Source organism: Populus alba, chromosome 6, assembly GCF_005239225.2.
Source record: "Populus alba chromosome 6, ASM523922v2, whole genome shotgun sequence".
Lineage (NCBI taxonomy): Eukaryota > Viridiplantae > Streptophyta > Magnoliopsida > Malpighiales > Salicaceae > Populus > Populus alba.
The window spans coordinates 12,063,778-12,079,294 of NC_133289.1; the positions used below are offsets into that span (position 1 = coordinate 12,063,778).

The window sequence follows — 15,517 nt, forward strand, 5'->3', positions numbered from 1 at the left end:
TAAAGAGAATGCCGACAGAACTATGATGTTATTATTTCACAGGAATTACAAGAGTAATTTAACTGCTTGCTAGCTCTTGGCACAATCATACAAGAGGAGGATTTGCATTGTGTAAAAAAGAAAAGGAATGCTGTGCATTCCAAGAACCTCACAAAAGCATAAACCGCTGAAAATTTCTGGTATATACAAGTGAAGAACCATAAGAACAAGTTGAACTGCTCCAACGTGGTCTGTCTGGCTTGTCTGATGCAGCCATACATTGTCATTGACCTTCAGAAAGAAGAGTTGACCATCAAAAATCATAATCTATATCTGTTACGTTTTGGGAGACAGATCGCTTAACTAGCTTTCCTTGTTCGTCATACCGATCAAGGTTTTCACATGGGGCAGGGAAGACAGTCCCTATTACACGACCTTGAACATAGGCACACTGGAATATGTGCTTCTTCTTGTAAGTTAAACCCACAGACATGTCCCTAAAAGTCACATTCCTAACTGGAATTTCTTGGCTCCCATGTATGCGAACAGGCACCCGAACTCCTTGACCATGGATTCCAGTGAAGCTTATGTCCCCAAGTATTGGAAGAGCGTTTGGATCATAACCTTCATCAGGGTGTTCATTGTAATCCGTCTTGATAACAATTCCAACTCTTACGTTGTCAAATGTCAGGTTCCTGTAAGTTATATGTCGAACATACCCCCCTCTTCCAGGAGCAGTCTTGATCCGAACTGCACGCCTTGAGTTCCACACAAGGAGGTTCTCCACGGTGACATTTGATACCCCACCTGACATCTCACTGCCAATTGATATACCGGCACTGTTACAAAATCCAGACAGGGAATTTCAGTCAGGGTGGATCTTAGATGCCATCTAAAAAAATAAATGCATAAATGTGAATCTAATAGAAGTAATTGTTTGATAAAAGCCTAAATGCACAAATCAGTTGAGTGTCCAAAACCAATCACACTGCACATTGCCAAGCAACAACGATTGAGATTTGCTACCCTGCTTCAGCTAAAACAATTTCTCAAGTGAAGTTCTAACGTGGCTTAAAGCCACACAACAGGTCATCAAGATTACCAGGCAGGCAATTTGCTTTGAGGAATAACTATTGTTGCCATCTTTAGTTGGAAACAAAAAAATTTCTTGGTTCCCTTCCAACAGACTTTGCAGGAAAAGAAAAAAAATAGTGATGGGACCTGAAGTACTTGTGAGGTAAAGTTCTGAAGAAAAGCAGATTTTCTGATATACATATAGTACATGTAAATAAATTAAGTGCAGTTTAGCATAAATCATGAGCCTCCACTTGAGCACATTTCCTCTAAAAACTTCTAATCTAATGGTTGAAATTATCAAAAATAAATAAACATCCTCTATAAAATTGGCCCTGTGCATCCATGCACACATTCAAAGGTTTTGATCATGCAAGGGGGGTGCCTACAGAAAGACAAGAAATATTCAATAATGCTTGGGTATGAAGATTTGTAGAAGGCACAAACGGATGCAATAAAAAAACCTAGCTCCAGCAAAATTACCAGAACAATAATGCAAAAAATATACACCAAATTGGAAGCAAATTACATCAGATATTTTACCTGACCATAGAGCGAACTACAAGATTACGGATGAGAATATTCGTTGAAGGTCGTCCATATGCAATTCCATACTGATCCCAGCCACTTTTTATTGCAATCGCATCATCACCCACACTTATGTAACAGTCTTCGATTACCATATCCTCACACGAATCTATTTATGCCAAAAATTAAAGTTCACCTTATTCAGAATGGCAAGAACAAATTGCTTACAAACTTCAAAAAAAGCATTTCAGAGTAACAAAATAAATAAATTGCTGAAAATGCTATGATGGTACATCCTATGTGATGCCAAGGGCTTTGGAGTTTAACCAGCCAATATATGAAAAAGTATTACTAGTTACTAACTTGCAGGATTATATCATGGTCCTACATTAAAATAAAAGGATAGTGAAAAAACAAAATTAACTAGTACAATGGTAAATAGGGTATTACACAAGAATGAAGTCAGTATGACAGAATTCAAAGGAAAATGTAGAATGATACAAGATCCAAAGTTTAGTATCAAAGTTGAATAAATTTTGCACCTCATAATCAATCTCACCATTACTTTGATATCTGGAATGCATTATTGATTATCATCCCAGACCAGCTCGTCAGTGAGCTGAAAAACACCCAAACACTCCAAAGAAAAAAAAAAACCCTCTTCAATGAACCATTTTCCCAACATCCCACCTTAGCCCTAAAATTGTTTGCTAACCCTTTTTTCAAATTAAGTTTAGCCCTTTTCTTTTCATTGGCATAGAGTCAACGACCAATTAAAACTCAGCAGTGCATCTCATCCAAGGTGCAAAATTAGAGGCTCAGATCAATATGTAGGCTGATCAATTCTATAGGTTAAGTTAACATCAAAGGTAGAGAGTCAGTTTCTGCAAAATAAATTTCATCGGCAGAAAACTCAATTGACAGAAATATTTACCAGGATCAATTCCATCAGTATTTGGGGCTTCAAATATGGGTGCCAGAATCGTAACATTCCTGATTGTTACATTCTTGCAGTCATATGGATGAAGTGTCCAAAATGGGGAATCTCGCAGAGTTATGTTTGTAAACACAATGTCGCGTGACCACATTATCTGCACAAGGGGGCCCCTAGTGTGGTTGAGTAGCTTTTGGCGATACTTCTTCCACCATGTTTGACCCTGTCCATCTATGGTACCATTGTGTCCTGTTGATCAACAGAAATGATAAATGAGGATCATTCCCAGTCGAGGAATAAACATTTGCAAATACAGAATGTTGATGAACTCAATGTTCAACATAAAAACAACCAAAGCTAGATTCCACTAACTTCTGGATCAACTTATACAGAGTTCAAACTAGAAATAATGATATGCATATATAGCTGGTGGCTACCAAACAACCATATCAACTGTTTGTACAGTGGAGTCATCAGTTTGATTTGGGGCTTTGTATATACATCTCATTAAAATATATGACGAAAATGCTTGAATTGTAAGAATTAATTAATTTCTTTGATTACCCATTGTGATTAAGCAGAGTTACAAAGGAAGCAAGTTCAGGTCCTTATTTGCTACACTTTATTTTGCGGAGGGATTGTTAAGGCACCAAGCATAGGCATTGAATAAATGGAAACAAACATATCTAACATTCAAGGAATTGTCCTTTCCAAGTAATCTTGTAGCTTACAGTGCCCAGAATTCTAAATAACAAAATGCTTCAGTAAGGAAATGAAGAGCTCACTATTATTTTGTACAATACACTTCTAGGTGGAAGATCTATGCAAATTTAGCATAATCAATGATATTGCATGATGACGCCAGAAGTTGCAGAAAAATGGTCATACCACACATCATCTTCTCTTAAATATATGACCCAAAATGGCCAAGAAAATTTCACTTTGATTCCATATGTGCAGTCTTCATGATTAATAATACACTACCATGGATCAATAGTCGGCTCCACAACAGTTAATGATTTACCCGGCAGGTTGATCATACATTTTTGTACTTTCCATTTTTTATTCAAACTGCTTCCTTGTGTTTTTTTCTATAACCCATCATGAGGATCACTCTTTCTATTTGCATATAGATCTTCATTGCACGAGTGATCTTCAAGATGAGGCTACAACTTGTTAAACACTTACAAAGTTAAAAGCTAGACTTGAGGTTTGAGCATACTTTTGATGGAAGTTGAATAGACTAACCAGTTATAACAACATCTCTGAGGTTTTGACCATGGATTAAACTTCCATATCGAGGTCCAGGATGCTCTCTCCCATACCCATATGAAGGCAATGCAGGCATTAAAGGCCAATACTTCTCATCCTGCGAATATCAGGCAAGGGGGCATGTCTTAAATGAGCAATAACTTCAAATAAAATAAAAAATAAAAAAAATGATTGAAAGTTCAAAAATTGAATCATTGAAACCTAGTTAAATAAGCAACTTCTGTTAAAAACTATGAAGAAGTTTCCAACTATTTGGGAGACTAAAAATTGGTAAGCTGTCATGTTAATAGCGCAGACCATTTAGTAGAAGCTTATATGGTCGATAACTTCATAGTACTTGTTCACAGTTGAAATTGAATTTTGAAAACAATAAACTTGATATTCATACTTGCAACATATCATGTTCCCAAGGACAATAAGCTTCAATAGTTAAATTAGGGACATGTCTTTGCATTGTCATGATAATAATTATAACTTGTTAAATCTACTCTCACTCACTCTCCCTGTCCCTAGCTAAACAGTTATTTAGACAACAAGGCATAACAAGCCCTCCCTCAAACACAGTCAGAAGGTAACTTGGTAAATGTTTGTTTGACCCTATTGCAAGTTCAAGTGCATCATGAATCTTTCCACCTATGCAGATTCCATAAGCAAGTAGATTCTGCATATAGCCATTATTTCTTTGCACACACGACCATAAATAATTTATTTAAAAAAAAAAACTCCCTCCAAGAGTCCAAGTATTCAACTCAAGCATGTCAAACTAATCCACAGTCCTCCATAAGATTCCATTTAAACTAGATATTGAAACACTCCCTCCAAAGGCCGATAATCACAGATTATATATTAAATCACACGTAAACCACATTCTACTAGAAAATCTATTCATTAAATAAACTCGGCCACCCCAGCCACCTAACACTCCCTTATATTTTTATTTCTTGAATCAAAATCATTAGATAATTATTGAAATTAAAAAAAATAAAAATTCATCCCTTATTTACAGGCCTGATTAGCTAGCTAGAATCCCAAAGCTTTTTTTTATTAACAACAACAAGAAGAAGAAGCCCCCCGACGGCCCAACCACCACCACCACCAACAACATAACTTTCCACATTTGAAAAAAAAAAAAAAACAAATTACGACTAATGTAAGATAAAAATCAAGGCTGTGATTGATACCAATTAAAGAGTTAGTGAATAAACCTGGATTCCAAGTATAACAGCACCCTCAGCAAGAAAGAGAGTCATATGACTAGTCAAATTAAACGGTGCCGTTAACCATCTCCCTGGAGGCACATTAAGTTGGCCACCACCTCTCTTGCTCAATTTCGAGATTGCCGAAACTGCCCTCTCAAAAGCCTCGGTATTTACAGTAACACCATCACCGACGGCACCAAAATCCGTCAAATTGAAAGCCACGGGACGCAGTTGAGGCATGGGGCGGAGGGGTCCTCTCCAGAAAACGGCGAACCCAGCACCAATGGGATTCCGTTTCCATAGAAAGACGGAGGCGAATGCGGCGATCCAGAGGAGACCAAAGAGAGTTTTGTGAGAAGATAAAAAAGCAGGAAGGCAGCGTTTTAGTTCAAGCCTTTTGTAATTGAAACGACTGCTCGGGGGCGGTGCTACAGTCTCTACCATCCTCAATGAGAAATTATCGATTTAGAATTGGAAATCTGAGATTTTTGTAGTACATGGACGGATCTAAATTCTTTTGAGGTTTTGATATGGGTTCGTTGGGAGAGGGAGGGAGAGAGCTGTAGAGTGGAGAGATTGGATTGGGTGAGATGTTAATATCAGAAACAGGTGTGGATTTGTTGAGTGATCTATTATGGAGTGTGTTCGTTACAAGTTTGATTTTTCTACTTTTATTTTTGAACACCCCAGCTCCACTTTGTTTATAGTCCATTGATATTATTTGCTGGAACCAGAATACAATATTTATAGGAATTTTTAAAAAGATTTTGGAGATTTTTTATTGATAATTTCGTGGATTATTATTGGTGTTAGATATATTGAATGTTTTGTGGTTTTTGATAACTTAGTTTTTAAATAATTATTTAAAGTAATAAAGAATATTTTATTTTCAGATAATATTCTATAAAAACTCTAAAACAATTTTAAAATAATTAATATTCTTACTAAATATTAAATTTATTATTTCCGCTTGAATTTATATATTATATATATATATTGAAAAATCTAACACTAGCTAATGCCTTGCTAATTTGCATATTTTGCAATGACTGTTTTCTTATTCCCTTTTCTTTTCTTTTCTTAGTTTTTTTTCCCCAGAAAAAACACTTCACCATCAAGGAGACATGGACATTGCCAAGGAAGACATGTACAAGATGCAACCAGGTAGGTATTACTGGTGGAGAGTTGCGATCAGATGAAAGTAGGTATTACACGTGGATTCTCATTATATTCTAGACAAATGGATATTTTGTAGTTTGTGATAGCCTAATTTGTAAATAATTATTTAAAATTATAAAGAATATCTTATTTTTAAATAATTTAAATATAAATCCTAAATAAATTTGGATTTATCTAACGACATAATTGAAAATTGAATTTTTTTTTTTTTACAATGAATATAATTTTTTGTAGATTTTAATGAATACTAAACGACTTAATACTGAACTATCAATAGATAGTGAGATATCTGCAACTACTTTAACAAAAAAAAAAAAAAATTTAAAGAAGGAAATAATTGTACCTTTAATGGACAAGCGAACTGCTGGTATACCTCAACATATAAAACCATCTAATATAACTTGGGAGGATGAGATTGCACAAAAATAAAGTTCAATGACCGAAAAATGTATTATAAAAATGAATAGTGTAATTCATGGTGCTTAGAGTAAAGGGAACAATGAGTGGAGTTGTTGAAATATTGTATCTCGTTTATTCCTTTCATTTTATCCACGAAGCCACGAGGTAGTTTTTGAAATCTATTTCTATTTATGTCTTTTACAGTTAAAATAGATATTTGTATGAAAGGCTATGATTTTAATTATTGAAAAGAAAAATATTTTACTAAACTAATTTTTTTTTTCTTATTCATCCCTTTTCTATAGCAACATTTTTGTTATCAGTAGCGTGTTTTTTAAACAACAGTAAATGCAATTAAAATTATTCCTTTTTTTTTATTTCAATAATATAAAAAAAATAGGAAAAAATCTATCTCATCAACCTAAACAACATTTTCTTATTGATGCATTTTTTTTGTAACGAAAAAATGTTTTCTTTTTTTATCAGAAGTATTGTTTTTAAATAAAAAAAATATCATTATCTGAAAAGCAAGTTTTAATTAAAAAATACTTGAAATTTATCTCCTTATTTTATATGCAATTAAAAGAAAAGGTAATTAATTTGAAATGTTTTTTTATAAGAAAATTATAATAAAAATAATAAATATTACCACCATCACAAATTTTATTTTTATTGAATATTTTTCATAAAAAAATTAAAAATAATTTCATATTAGATTTATATATAATAATAAAAACAATAACTACTAATATTATAAAAAAAATGCTATAATTTTATTTGAAAACACATGAAAATTTGAATAGTACCCAATGGAATAATATTTTAAACATAATGTTAATTATTTATTTGTAATAAAGATTTAAGGAATAAAGACTTAAAGGAAAAAAAAAAACTAAAGAACTAGATCAAAAGTGGCCAGATATGTTACACTTGAAAGTTGAGCCCTCATATTGGCCGGAAAAAAAACCCTAGTTGCACGTGGCTTGCAAGGTCGCATGTTGTACACTTTTCTTTTTCTCTAAAAATGTTACATCATTTGTTGGTAAAGATTCTGATCATTTGAGTGGTTAGAAAATGTTCAAGGTATAGGTTTTAGAATGTTAAGAACTTATTTTTAAATAAATTTTATTTTCAAGTGAATACACCTAAGAAACATCCTAACATCAAAAAACATTTCAATAAATAAAAAAAACCTAGAATTTAATCAAATGAATTCTATTTTTGAGATCTAGTCTATTTATTTTTAGCAAAAAAAAAAAAAAACTTGATGAAACTTCTTATGTTAAGAAAAACTCAATGACGTTGATATTAATTTTTTTATTATTCAATTATGGCTAACAAACTACTTTTTTTTCTTCTCTTTTTAATAACTCTCTCTCTCTCACCTCTCAATATTTAGGAACTCAAATGAAAAAAAAAATGAAAATGAAGACCTAAACATACTAAACACAATGTCAAATTCAAATTCATAGAATTGATCGCTAATCTAATGGCATAATATGTTAAGATATAAAAGGTAAGCAGGATAAAAGAATTTGAAAAGGATCTAAGTGCATAAAAATACATAAAACAGAACTTAAAAGGACACAATTAAAAGGATACAAGTTTTAGTGACCAAAGTGGACAACTATAAGAATTTTAGGGACCTATAATAGAAAAATATCCTAAATAGTGGAGTGAACAAGAAATGTGTGTGGGTGGACTGTGGATGCATAATGAAAAGCCTATATCTTTATTTAGTATATAGTTAATAATAATAGTAATAATAATAGTAGTAGTAGTTATTTATATTCAATCTCATACGGGCCCAAGCCCAAAAAAAGACGAGGTCAGGCGTCAGTACACAAAAGTCTTGGACTGTAGGACAGGCTAAAGGGCCTAGAATGCGCAGAGTTAGAGTCATTTATCCTGTACACGTGTCAAGTTACAATCGGTTCTTTACTTGCATGCAAAGAAGTGCGCTCATCCATGTATCTTTACAGGATGGATAAGCTGAGGTAGCCTGCTTAAATCAAGAGACAGTCAGCTCCCAGCTCTGGATTGGTCTGGTCGGTCATCCATGGCTCTGAACTTTGCCTCTTCTTCATTGTCAAGCCTTCCAACCAGGACAAGGTGATCACCGATCATTTCTTCTCCATTTTCTTTCATGCTGTTTAATATTGGATGCTTAATTATATCTGACATTAATCAATTTATATCTGAACTTGATTCAAATTGCTTACTGATTTACAGCGCTTTCTGTTTGGGTAAACAGGGATAAACCTCAAAAATCCTTGCTGGGGAAAATTGAAAAATGCCAGGCAGTGAAAGTTAGAGTAAATGCAACAAAAGGGGTTTCAAGTGTATGTGAACCGCTCCCTCCGGATAGGCCATTGTGGTTCCCTGGTAGCTCACCACCTGAATGGCTCGACGGAAGGTAACGTTACTTTATTTTACGCTATCTTGTACAGACACATTTCTCGGTACACTGCTCTGTCTGCAAAACCAGTTTGCTAAATATCGGTTGGGTTGATGATTTTTCCCTTTCTTTTCTTTTTGTTTTCGATAACTGTATTCATAATTAGTGAAATATGATTTTTGAAACATTAACTCTTTCTTTGTGTTAAATGAAGCCTTCCTGGAGATTTCGGCTTCGACCCGCTTGGATTAGGTAAGCGGAACCGAACATCTCACTGAAGCATCTTCCAGAACTGTTGACTGAACGTTCAAGTTGTTTTTTTCCAAAGTTTTATAAGGCTTTTTGATCTTGTTCCACCCTCCATAAAGTAGTTATATTAGTTGTTGATATCCATCATCATGCATCATGTATTTCAGGGTCTGATCCAGAGTTGCTTAAATGGTTCGCACAAGCTGAGCTAATACATGGCAGGTGGGCAATGCTAGCCGCAGCAGGCATTCTCATTCCAGAATGGCTAGAAAGACTAGGCTTTATTGATAATTTCAATTGGTTTGATGCTGGCACTCGAGAATACTTTGCAGATCCTACAACCTTGTTTGCAGTGCAGTTAATCCTGATGGGTTGGGTTGAGGGAAGAAGATGGGCTGATATGATTAAGCCAGGGTGTGTTGATATAGATCCTAAATTACCACACAAAACTAAACCGAAGCCAGATATTGGCTACCCCGGTGGCCTCTGGTTTGATCCCTGGAATTGGGGTAGAGGGTCGCCGGAACCTGTAATGGCAATAAGGACTAAAGAGATAAAGAACGGGCGTCTTGCTATGCTAGCATTTGTTGGTTTTTGGTTCCAGGCCATTTACACTGGAGAAGGCCCTCTTGATAATTTGATGGCTCACATTGCAGATCCTGGTCACTGCAACATATTTTCTGTAATACTCTATACCTGATCATATTCATTAACCACTGGTTATCATCATTGAAGAAGAAGATTTAATTATTATTCATGGCTGCAGGCTTTCACATCTCACTAAATGCAAGGGCTTGGAAGGGCTAGTTGAGCAAAGAAACTTTCCGATGCAGTTGAACAGAAAGCCAGGATTGGTAATGAGAGTTGTGAATGCAAAGAGTTTAGTTATTTCTTGAGCTTGTATCCTGTTTCAATCTTTCATTTTGCAAGTATTCAAGCTGATTAAATGACATGACAAGTAATGTGCTTGGGCAATCCCTGCACTCGAACGATTGCATCGATGGAAAGCAGATTGTTCCACTAAAAAAAGGATCTAAATAGAAAACTTTAAGCACGATTACTGGTTCGACAATCTGCTCTTGACAACCATCAAATGAGCGCAGATACAAAACCAGTGATGCTAAATCAATGGCACAATGTCTTGATAAATTTGGCAGCTCATCAAGTAATTGACAGGGTCAACGATTGTTGCAGATGTCTCTCAACACCATGAATCATTTCTCCTCTATAAGACGGCTGTACCTCTTTAATTTGGAATTCTATTCTTAGAATCTAAATAACAATACTTGCTAGCCTAATCAACAATTCCCTCAAAGCCGCACAGAAAAGTCAACATGACACACCCTCTCAAACCCAAGCTAAACAAAAGGAAAACAATAAGCGACCAAAGAGATCTAGAGACCCACGAAATCCTTCCGAACAGTGGCAGGTTTCTATCCGGGATTTTCTGACATTTCCGGCTTGGCAATGGCTGCTGTTCGTACTCGTACCGTCTTCGTGCTTTCCCTCCTCACCTTCTCCTTCTCCCTCTCCAAACTTGCATTTTCCTTGACAGAAAACGAGGCTCTCCTCAAGGTCAAGAGCTCTTTCACCAACGCTGAGGCATTGGATGATTGGGATTCACGCTCCTCTCCTTGTGTTAAGAGATGGGCTGGTATCATTTGTTTTGGTGGTCTCATCACAGGTCTCCATCTCTCAGACTTTGGTCTGTCAGGAACAATTGATATTGAGGCATTGCAACAACTCCGTGCTCTTCGAACCCTCAGTTTAAAGAACAACTCTTTCTCCGGTCAAATCCCAGCGTTCAATAAATTGGGTGCACTGAAATTACTCTTGTTGTCTCACAACAAGTTTTCAGGCCAAATACCAAATGATTTCTTTTCCTCCATGACATCTTTAAAGAAAGTTTGGCTGTCTAATAATGATTTCACAGGGAATATACCTGTTTCATTAATGAGTTTACCGCATCTATTGGAACTGCATCTCGAAGGCAACCAATTCTCTGGACAAATCCCTCCGTTGAGAACACCCCCGACGGTAACTTCCCTGGACCTTTCACACAACAAACTTGAAGGAGAGATCCCCGATAGCTTTTCCAAATTCAGTAACGAATCATTTCTAGGAAATGACAGACTCTGTGGGAAGCAACTTGACAGGGATTGCTCCTCAATGGTTGCAGAATCTTTGCCTCAACCTGCTGTTGAAGAAAAAAAAGAAAGCGCTAATTCAGACGGTCATACCAAATTGGCAATTGGAATCGGAGTTCTAGTAGTGATGGGTATTTTAATTATCGCTGCCTTTACTGGGAGGAAGAAGGATACAGACGATGATTTCAGTATTTTGGAGAAAGAAACACCTGATGAGATGATTCCTGTGCGCGTACGCTCAATTAAGAAGCCAGCTGAAGGGAGTACTCGGAGAGGCTTTGACTCTTCCCGGAAGGGTTCCTCTCACGGAAGCAAGAATGGTATGGGTGATCTGATCATGATTAACGATGAAAAGGGTGCATTTGGATTGCCTGATTTGATGAAGGCAGCAGCAGAAGTGTTGGGAAATGGAGGGTTGGGGTCTGCATACAAGGCTGTCATGACAAATGGATTGTCAGTGGTGGTGAAGAGGATGAGGGAGATGAATAAGTTAGGGAAAGATGGGTTTGATGTTGAGATGAGACGGTTTGGAAGGATAAAACACAAAAATATTTTGGCACCATTGGCATACCATTACAGGAAGGAGGAGAAGCTGTTGGTATCAGAGTATGTGCCCAAGGGCAGCTTGTTGTATGTCTTGCATGGTATGAGATCCTCAGGAAGTTTTTTCCATTATATTTTTTCCTATTTTTTTTATCTGTCTATGTGATTGTCACTCTTGCCATGCTAACATTGTGTAATTGAAAACCTGTGATAATCATTAACTAGACTGATTATGATCACATGCTAATCAACAAAAGCAAGAATACAGATGGTTTTAGAGGGAATTGAAAGATTTGAGGAGGCATTGATTGAACCGTTCATCAAAAGCATGCCATCCGATAGGCTGACAGTGATCTGTGTGTGATCATGGAAAATATGTTCTAGCTTCAATCCCAAATTACTAGGATTGTGTTTCTGATAGTTTTGAAGGCTTTCAAATTTATTCCTTTCACCTTGTCAAGTGGCCTCTGTTCTAAATTTTGTGGAGTAGAACCAACACTTTCTTTTTATTGGATTAGCAAAACCAGCATTCTTAATATTTTCCCTGCATTTTCCTCCACGTCGATGTCTGATCTGAAGTTCATTGTTCTTCAGGTGACCGTGGAGCATGTCATGCCGACCTCAATTGGCCGACACGTCTGAAGATAATCAAGGGAATCTCAAGTGCATTAGGTTTTCTCCATTCAGAGTATGCAACCTATGACCTTCCACATGGAAATCTCAAGTCCAGCAATGTTCTTTTAAGTGAAAACTACGAGCCGCTAATCATTGACTACGCCCTGGACCCGCTAACCAATCCCAACCACGCTGCACAAGCGATGTTTGCTTACAAGTCCCCGGAATATATCCAACACCAGCAAATTTCTCCGAAGTCTGATGTCTATTGTCTAGGTATCATAATTCTTGAAATCATTACAGGGAAGTTCCCTTCTCAGTATCTTACCAATGGCAAGGGAGGGACTGATGTGGTCCAGTGGGTCTTACAAGCAAGTTCTGAAAAGAGAGAGCAGGACTTGATCGATCCTGAGATCGCGAGCAACACTAGTTCAATTGACCAAATGGTGCAGTTACTCCGAATTGGGGAAGCTTGCATCGAGAGTAGTCCAGTGCAGCGGTTAGACATGAGGGAAGCAATTAGGAGAATAGAACAAATAATAGTCTGAGACATTGCTTTAGGCCGAAGAAGAAGTCCTAGGAGAGGTTGCCGGCGTCCGAGCCATGCTCCGTTTTATGGTCGAACACTGCAACCATGCACGCTTTAAAAGTCATGATGGTAATGAAAATGGTAACAGCCTTCGCTCTTATCACTTGTGCTTGGATTCTCTTAAAAGGGGATATGATGTACCTTTGCCAGCCATTCCCCCAAATGAAAGCTCTTGCGGAGAACACCTCATATTTGGGCAAAGCCTTGCGGCATGCCGGCGGCCACCATCTCAGAAAGGTATACTGAGCTCCTTCTTCGCAAGGACGGGTGACAGACTTTCTAGGAGGTCGAAATTTGTAGTAAAAATTATGTTCTTTATGATGTACATTTCTGTTGGTTTTTTAGGCATTTTCCTGCTATGTTAATATCATGTTTTTTCTTCTTAATTTCATGTCTCGTGTAGGATTGACAATCTGCAAGAATTTCTTTCTGTTCAGCAACATGGTTGAAAAAGTTTGAAGTCAGGAGTTTGGTTTTAAAACATGCTTGGCATCACCCCGAACATGCATTACCCGCGATTTTAAAAATCTCACTGTAGTTTTAGAAATTAATTCTATCCTATAATTGATTTTTCGGGTTCAGCCTAAACTCATGTAGTTTTTTTTTATTATTATTATTGAAAAAGGCAATTCTTGATACCCTTTCAATAAAAGAAATGCAATGTCAATTACTTACAAGTTCAAACCTTCTTCATAATAAAAAAATTATAGTATTTATATAAATTTTTATTTATTAAAAACAACTAATTTGCTTTTAAAAAATAATGTAGCTAGATTTATTTACACTATTTAATGGAGGTATTAAAATATTTTCACGGGGCTTATTAATCATTATCAAATTAACAGGAACAAATAAGTCTTTTCTTATTCTAATTGTACAGTGAAACAAATAAAATACCATTGAAAGTAAAAAACCTCAAAACTAGTATTAAGGGGTAATTTTGTATTTTTTATAATGGTTTTTCATTATTATAATATCAACAGAGTAGTACTTTGGTATTTGATCAAATATAAAAAATAATAAACAATTAAAAAACACAATGAAATGATCAAAATGCCTTTAAAAACAAAAAAAATCAAAATTAGAGTTAGGGACTTTTTTGTTTTTTCACAATGTTTTTTTGTTTATTACCATGTGAAATCATGAACAATTTGAATTTGACTAAATATATAAAAACAAAAACAAAAAAGGAAAAGCATGTGGGAGGTACTTGTGTACTTTGGGCGGTGCATATGACGCCTCTTAACATCCAAAAATACTTTTTTGTCATGTTGTTAGAAGTGTTGTCATGTCCTCTTTCATATGGAGTGATACATGTTAGTTTTGGTGGTCCGGTTTCTTATTGGTGGACCTTTTTTTTTTTATTTTTTTCTTCTCTTTTGAAAATTACAGCTTTAACTTTTTTTTTTTTTGTTGATATTTCAACTTCAGAATTTATTCATTTAATTTTTAATTTTTGTTCTTCGCCCTTTTGTAAAAGTTTTATTTGTTTTTAATTTTATCATTCAATCCCAATTTACCAAATATTATATTTTTCAATTTGGTCCTTATTCTTTCTATTTTTATTTTTTCTCTGGCCCTTTTGTAAAAGTTTTATTGGTTTTTAATTTCATCATTCAATCCAAATTGATGATATTATGTTTTTCAATTTGATCCTTATTGTTTTGATTTCTAATTTTTTTTCTTGGTCCTTTTATAAAATTTATTTTTCTTTTCAATGTCACCTGATTAATCAAAAAATTTATTTTCATTTTTTGTCATTTTTATCCTTATTCTTTTTGATTTTTTGGATTCTTTTTCTAAATTATTTTTTCTTTTCAATCTCACTCTTCAATGAAATATATGATTTATTTTATTTTAATTTTGATCTTCATTATTTTAATTGCTATTTTTTCTAATCCTTTTATATTATTGATATATATATATATTTTTAATTTCATATTTTAATATTTGATTGATTGAGAATTGGATTTCATATTTTTTTTTTCAAATAAGGTCCCTTTAGATTTAATGATCAAAGTCACTGATTTGAAAAGTTTCACATGATTTTTTTTTAAAAGGGCTTTAAAATTCTTTTTATTTTTTATAGAGCTATTCCAATCCTATGATTTAGGTCATGATTTTGATAAGATATACCGAGTTGGCTCAACTCTAATTATTAAGATTATAGGTTTGGGCTAATTCAGATTAACTAGAACCATTTTTTTATGTTGTTTTTTTTTCCCATTTTATTCTTCCATATTTAATGGGCCATGAATTGAGACATATTGTTTGTTTCTTTTTGGAAAAAAAATTATTTTTTCTTAGGTTATCCTAATCACTTTCCTTTTAAATTTAATCATTTATTGTCATTTTTTTTTTGTCTAATTGAAATAAAACTAGATTATTCAACCCAGTGGGATCTATGACTCA

General features: G+C 34.9%; 3 protein-coding genes across 4 annotated transcripts; 2 read left to right on the forward strand and 1 right to left on the reverse strand.

Annotated features, from left to right (window-relative positions):
* LOC118048098 (probable polygalacturonase) lies at nt 1-5,664 on the reverse strand. Its single transcript, XM_035057644.2, has 5 exons — nt 4,993-5,664; nt 3,764-3,884; nt 2,516-2,764; nt 1,597-1,750; nt 1-818 (listed from the first exon to the last, which is right to left on the reverse strand). The coding sequence occupies exons 1-5, from the start codon at nt 5,428-5,430 to the stop codon at nt 293-295; spliced, it is 1,488 nt and encodes a 495-aa protein (XP_034913535.1). The 5' UTR covers nt 5,431-5,664; the 3' UTR covers nt 1-292.
* Nucleotides 5,665-8,517: 2,853 nt separating this feature from the next.
* On the forward strand, nt 8,518-10,186 carry LOC118048097 (photosystem I chlorophyll a/b-binding protein 6, chloroplastic). The gene is made up of 5 exons (XM_035057643.2): nt 8,518-8,676; nt 8,819-8,980; nt 9,177-9,214; nt 9,379-9,893; nt 9,978-10,186. The coding sequence occupies exons 1-5, from the start codon at nt 8,624-8,626 to the stop codon at nt 9,993-9,995; spliced, it is 786 nt and encodes a 261-aa protein (XP_034913534.1). The 5' UTR covers nt 8,518-8,623; the 3' UTR covers nt 9,996-10,186.
* Nucleotides 10,187-10,321: 135 nt separating this feature from the next.
* Nucleotides 10,322-13,688, forward strand: LOC118048096 (pollen receptor-like kinase 3). Of its 2 annotated transcripts, XR_004687428.2 has the most exons (3): nt 10,322-12,002; nt 12,496-13,342; nt 13,509-13,688. XR_004687428.2 is itself a non-coding variant. In XM_035057642.2 (2 exons), exons 1-2 carry the CDS (start codon nt 10,679-10,681, stop codon nt 13,062-13,064), a joined length of 1,893 nt encoding a protein of 630 aa, XP_034913533.1. In that variant the 5' UTR covers nt 10,322-10,678; the 3' UTR covers nt 13,065-13,489. The 2 variants fall into 2 exon arrangements, 1 of the variants encoding a protein (XP_034913533.1); XM_035057642.2 differs by lacking the exon at nt 13,509-13,688 and having other exon boundaries at nt 12,496-13,489.
* Nucleotides 13,689-15,517: the final 1,829 nt, after the last annotated feature.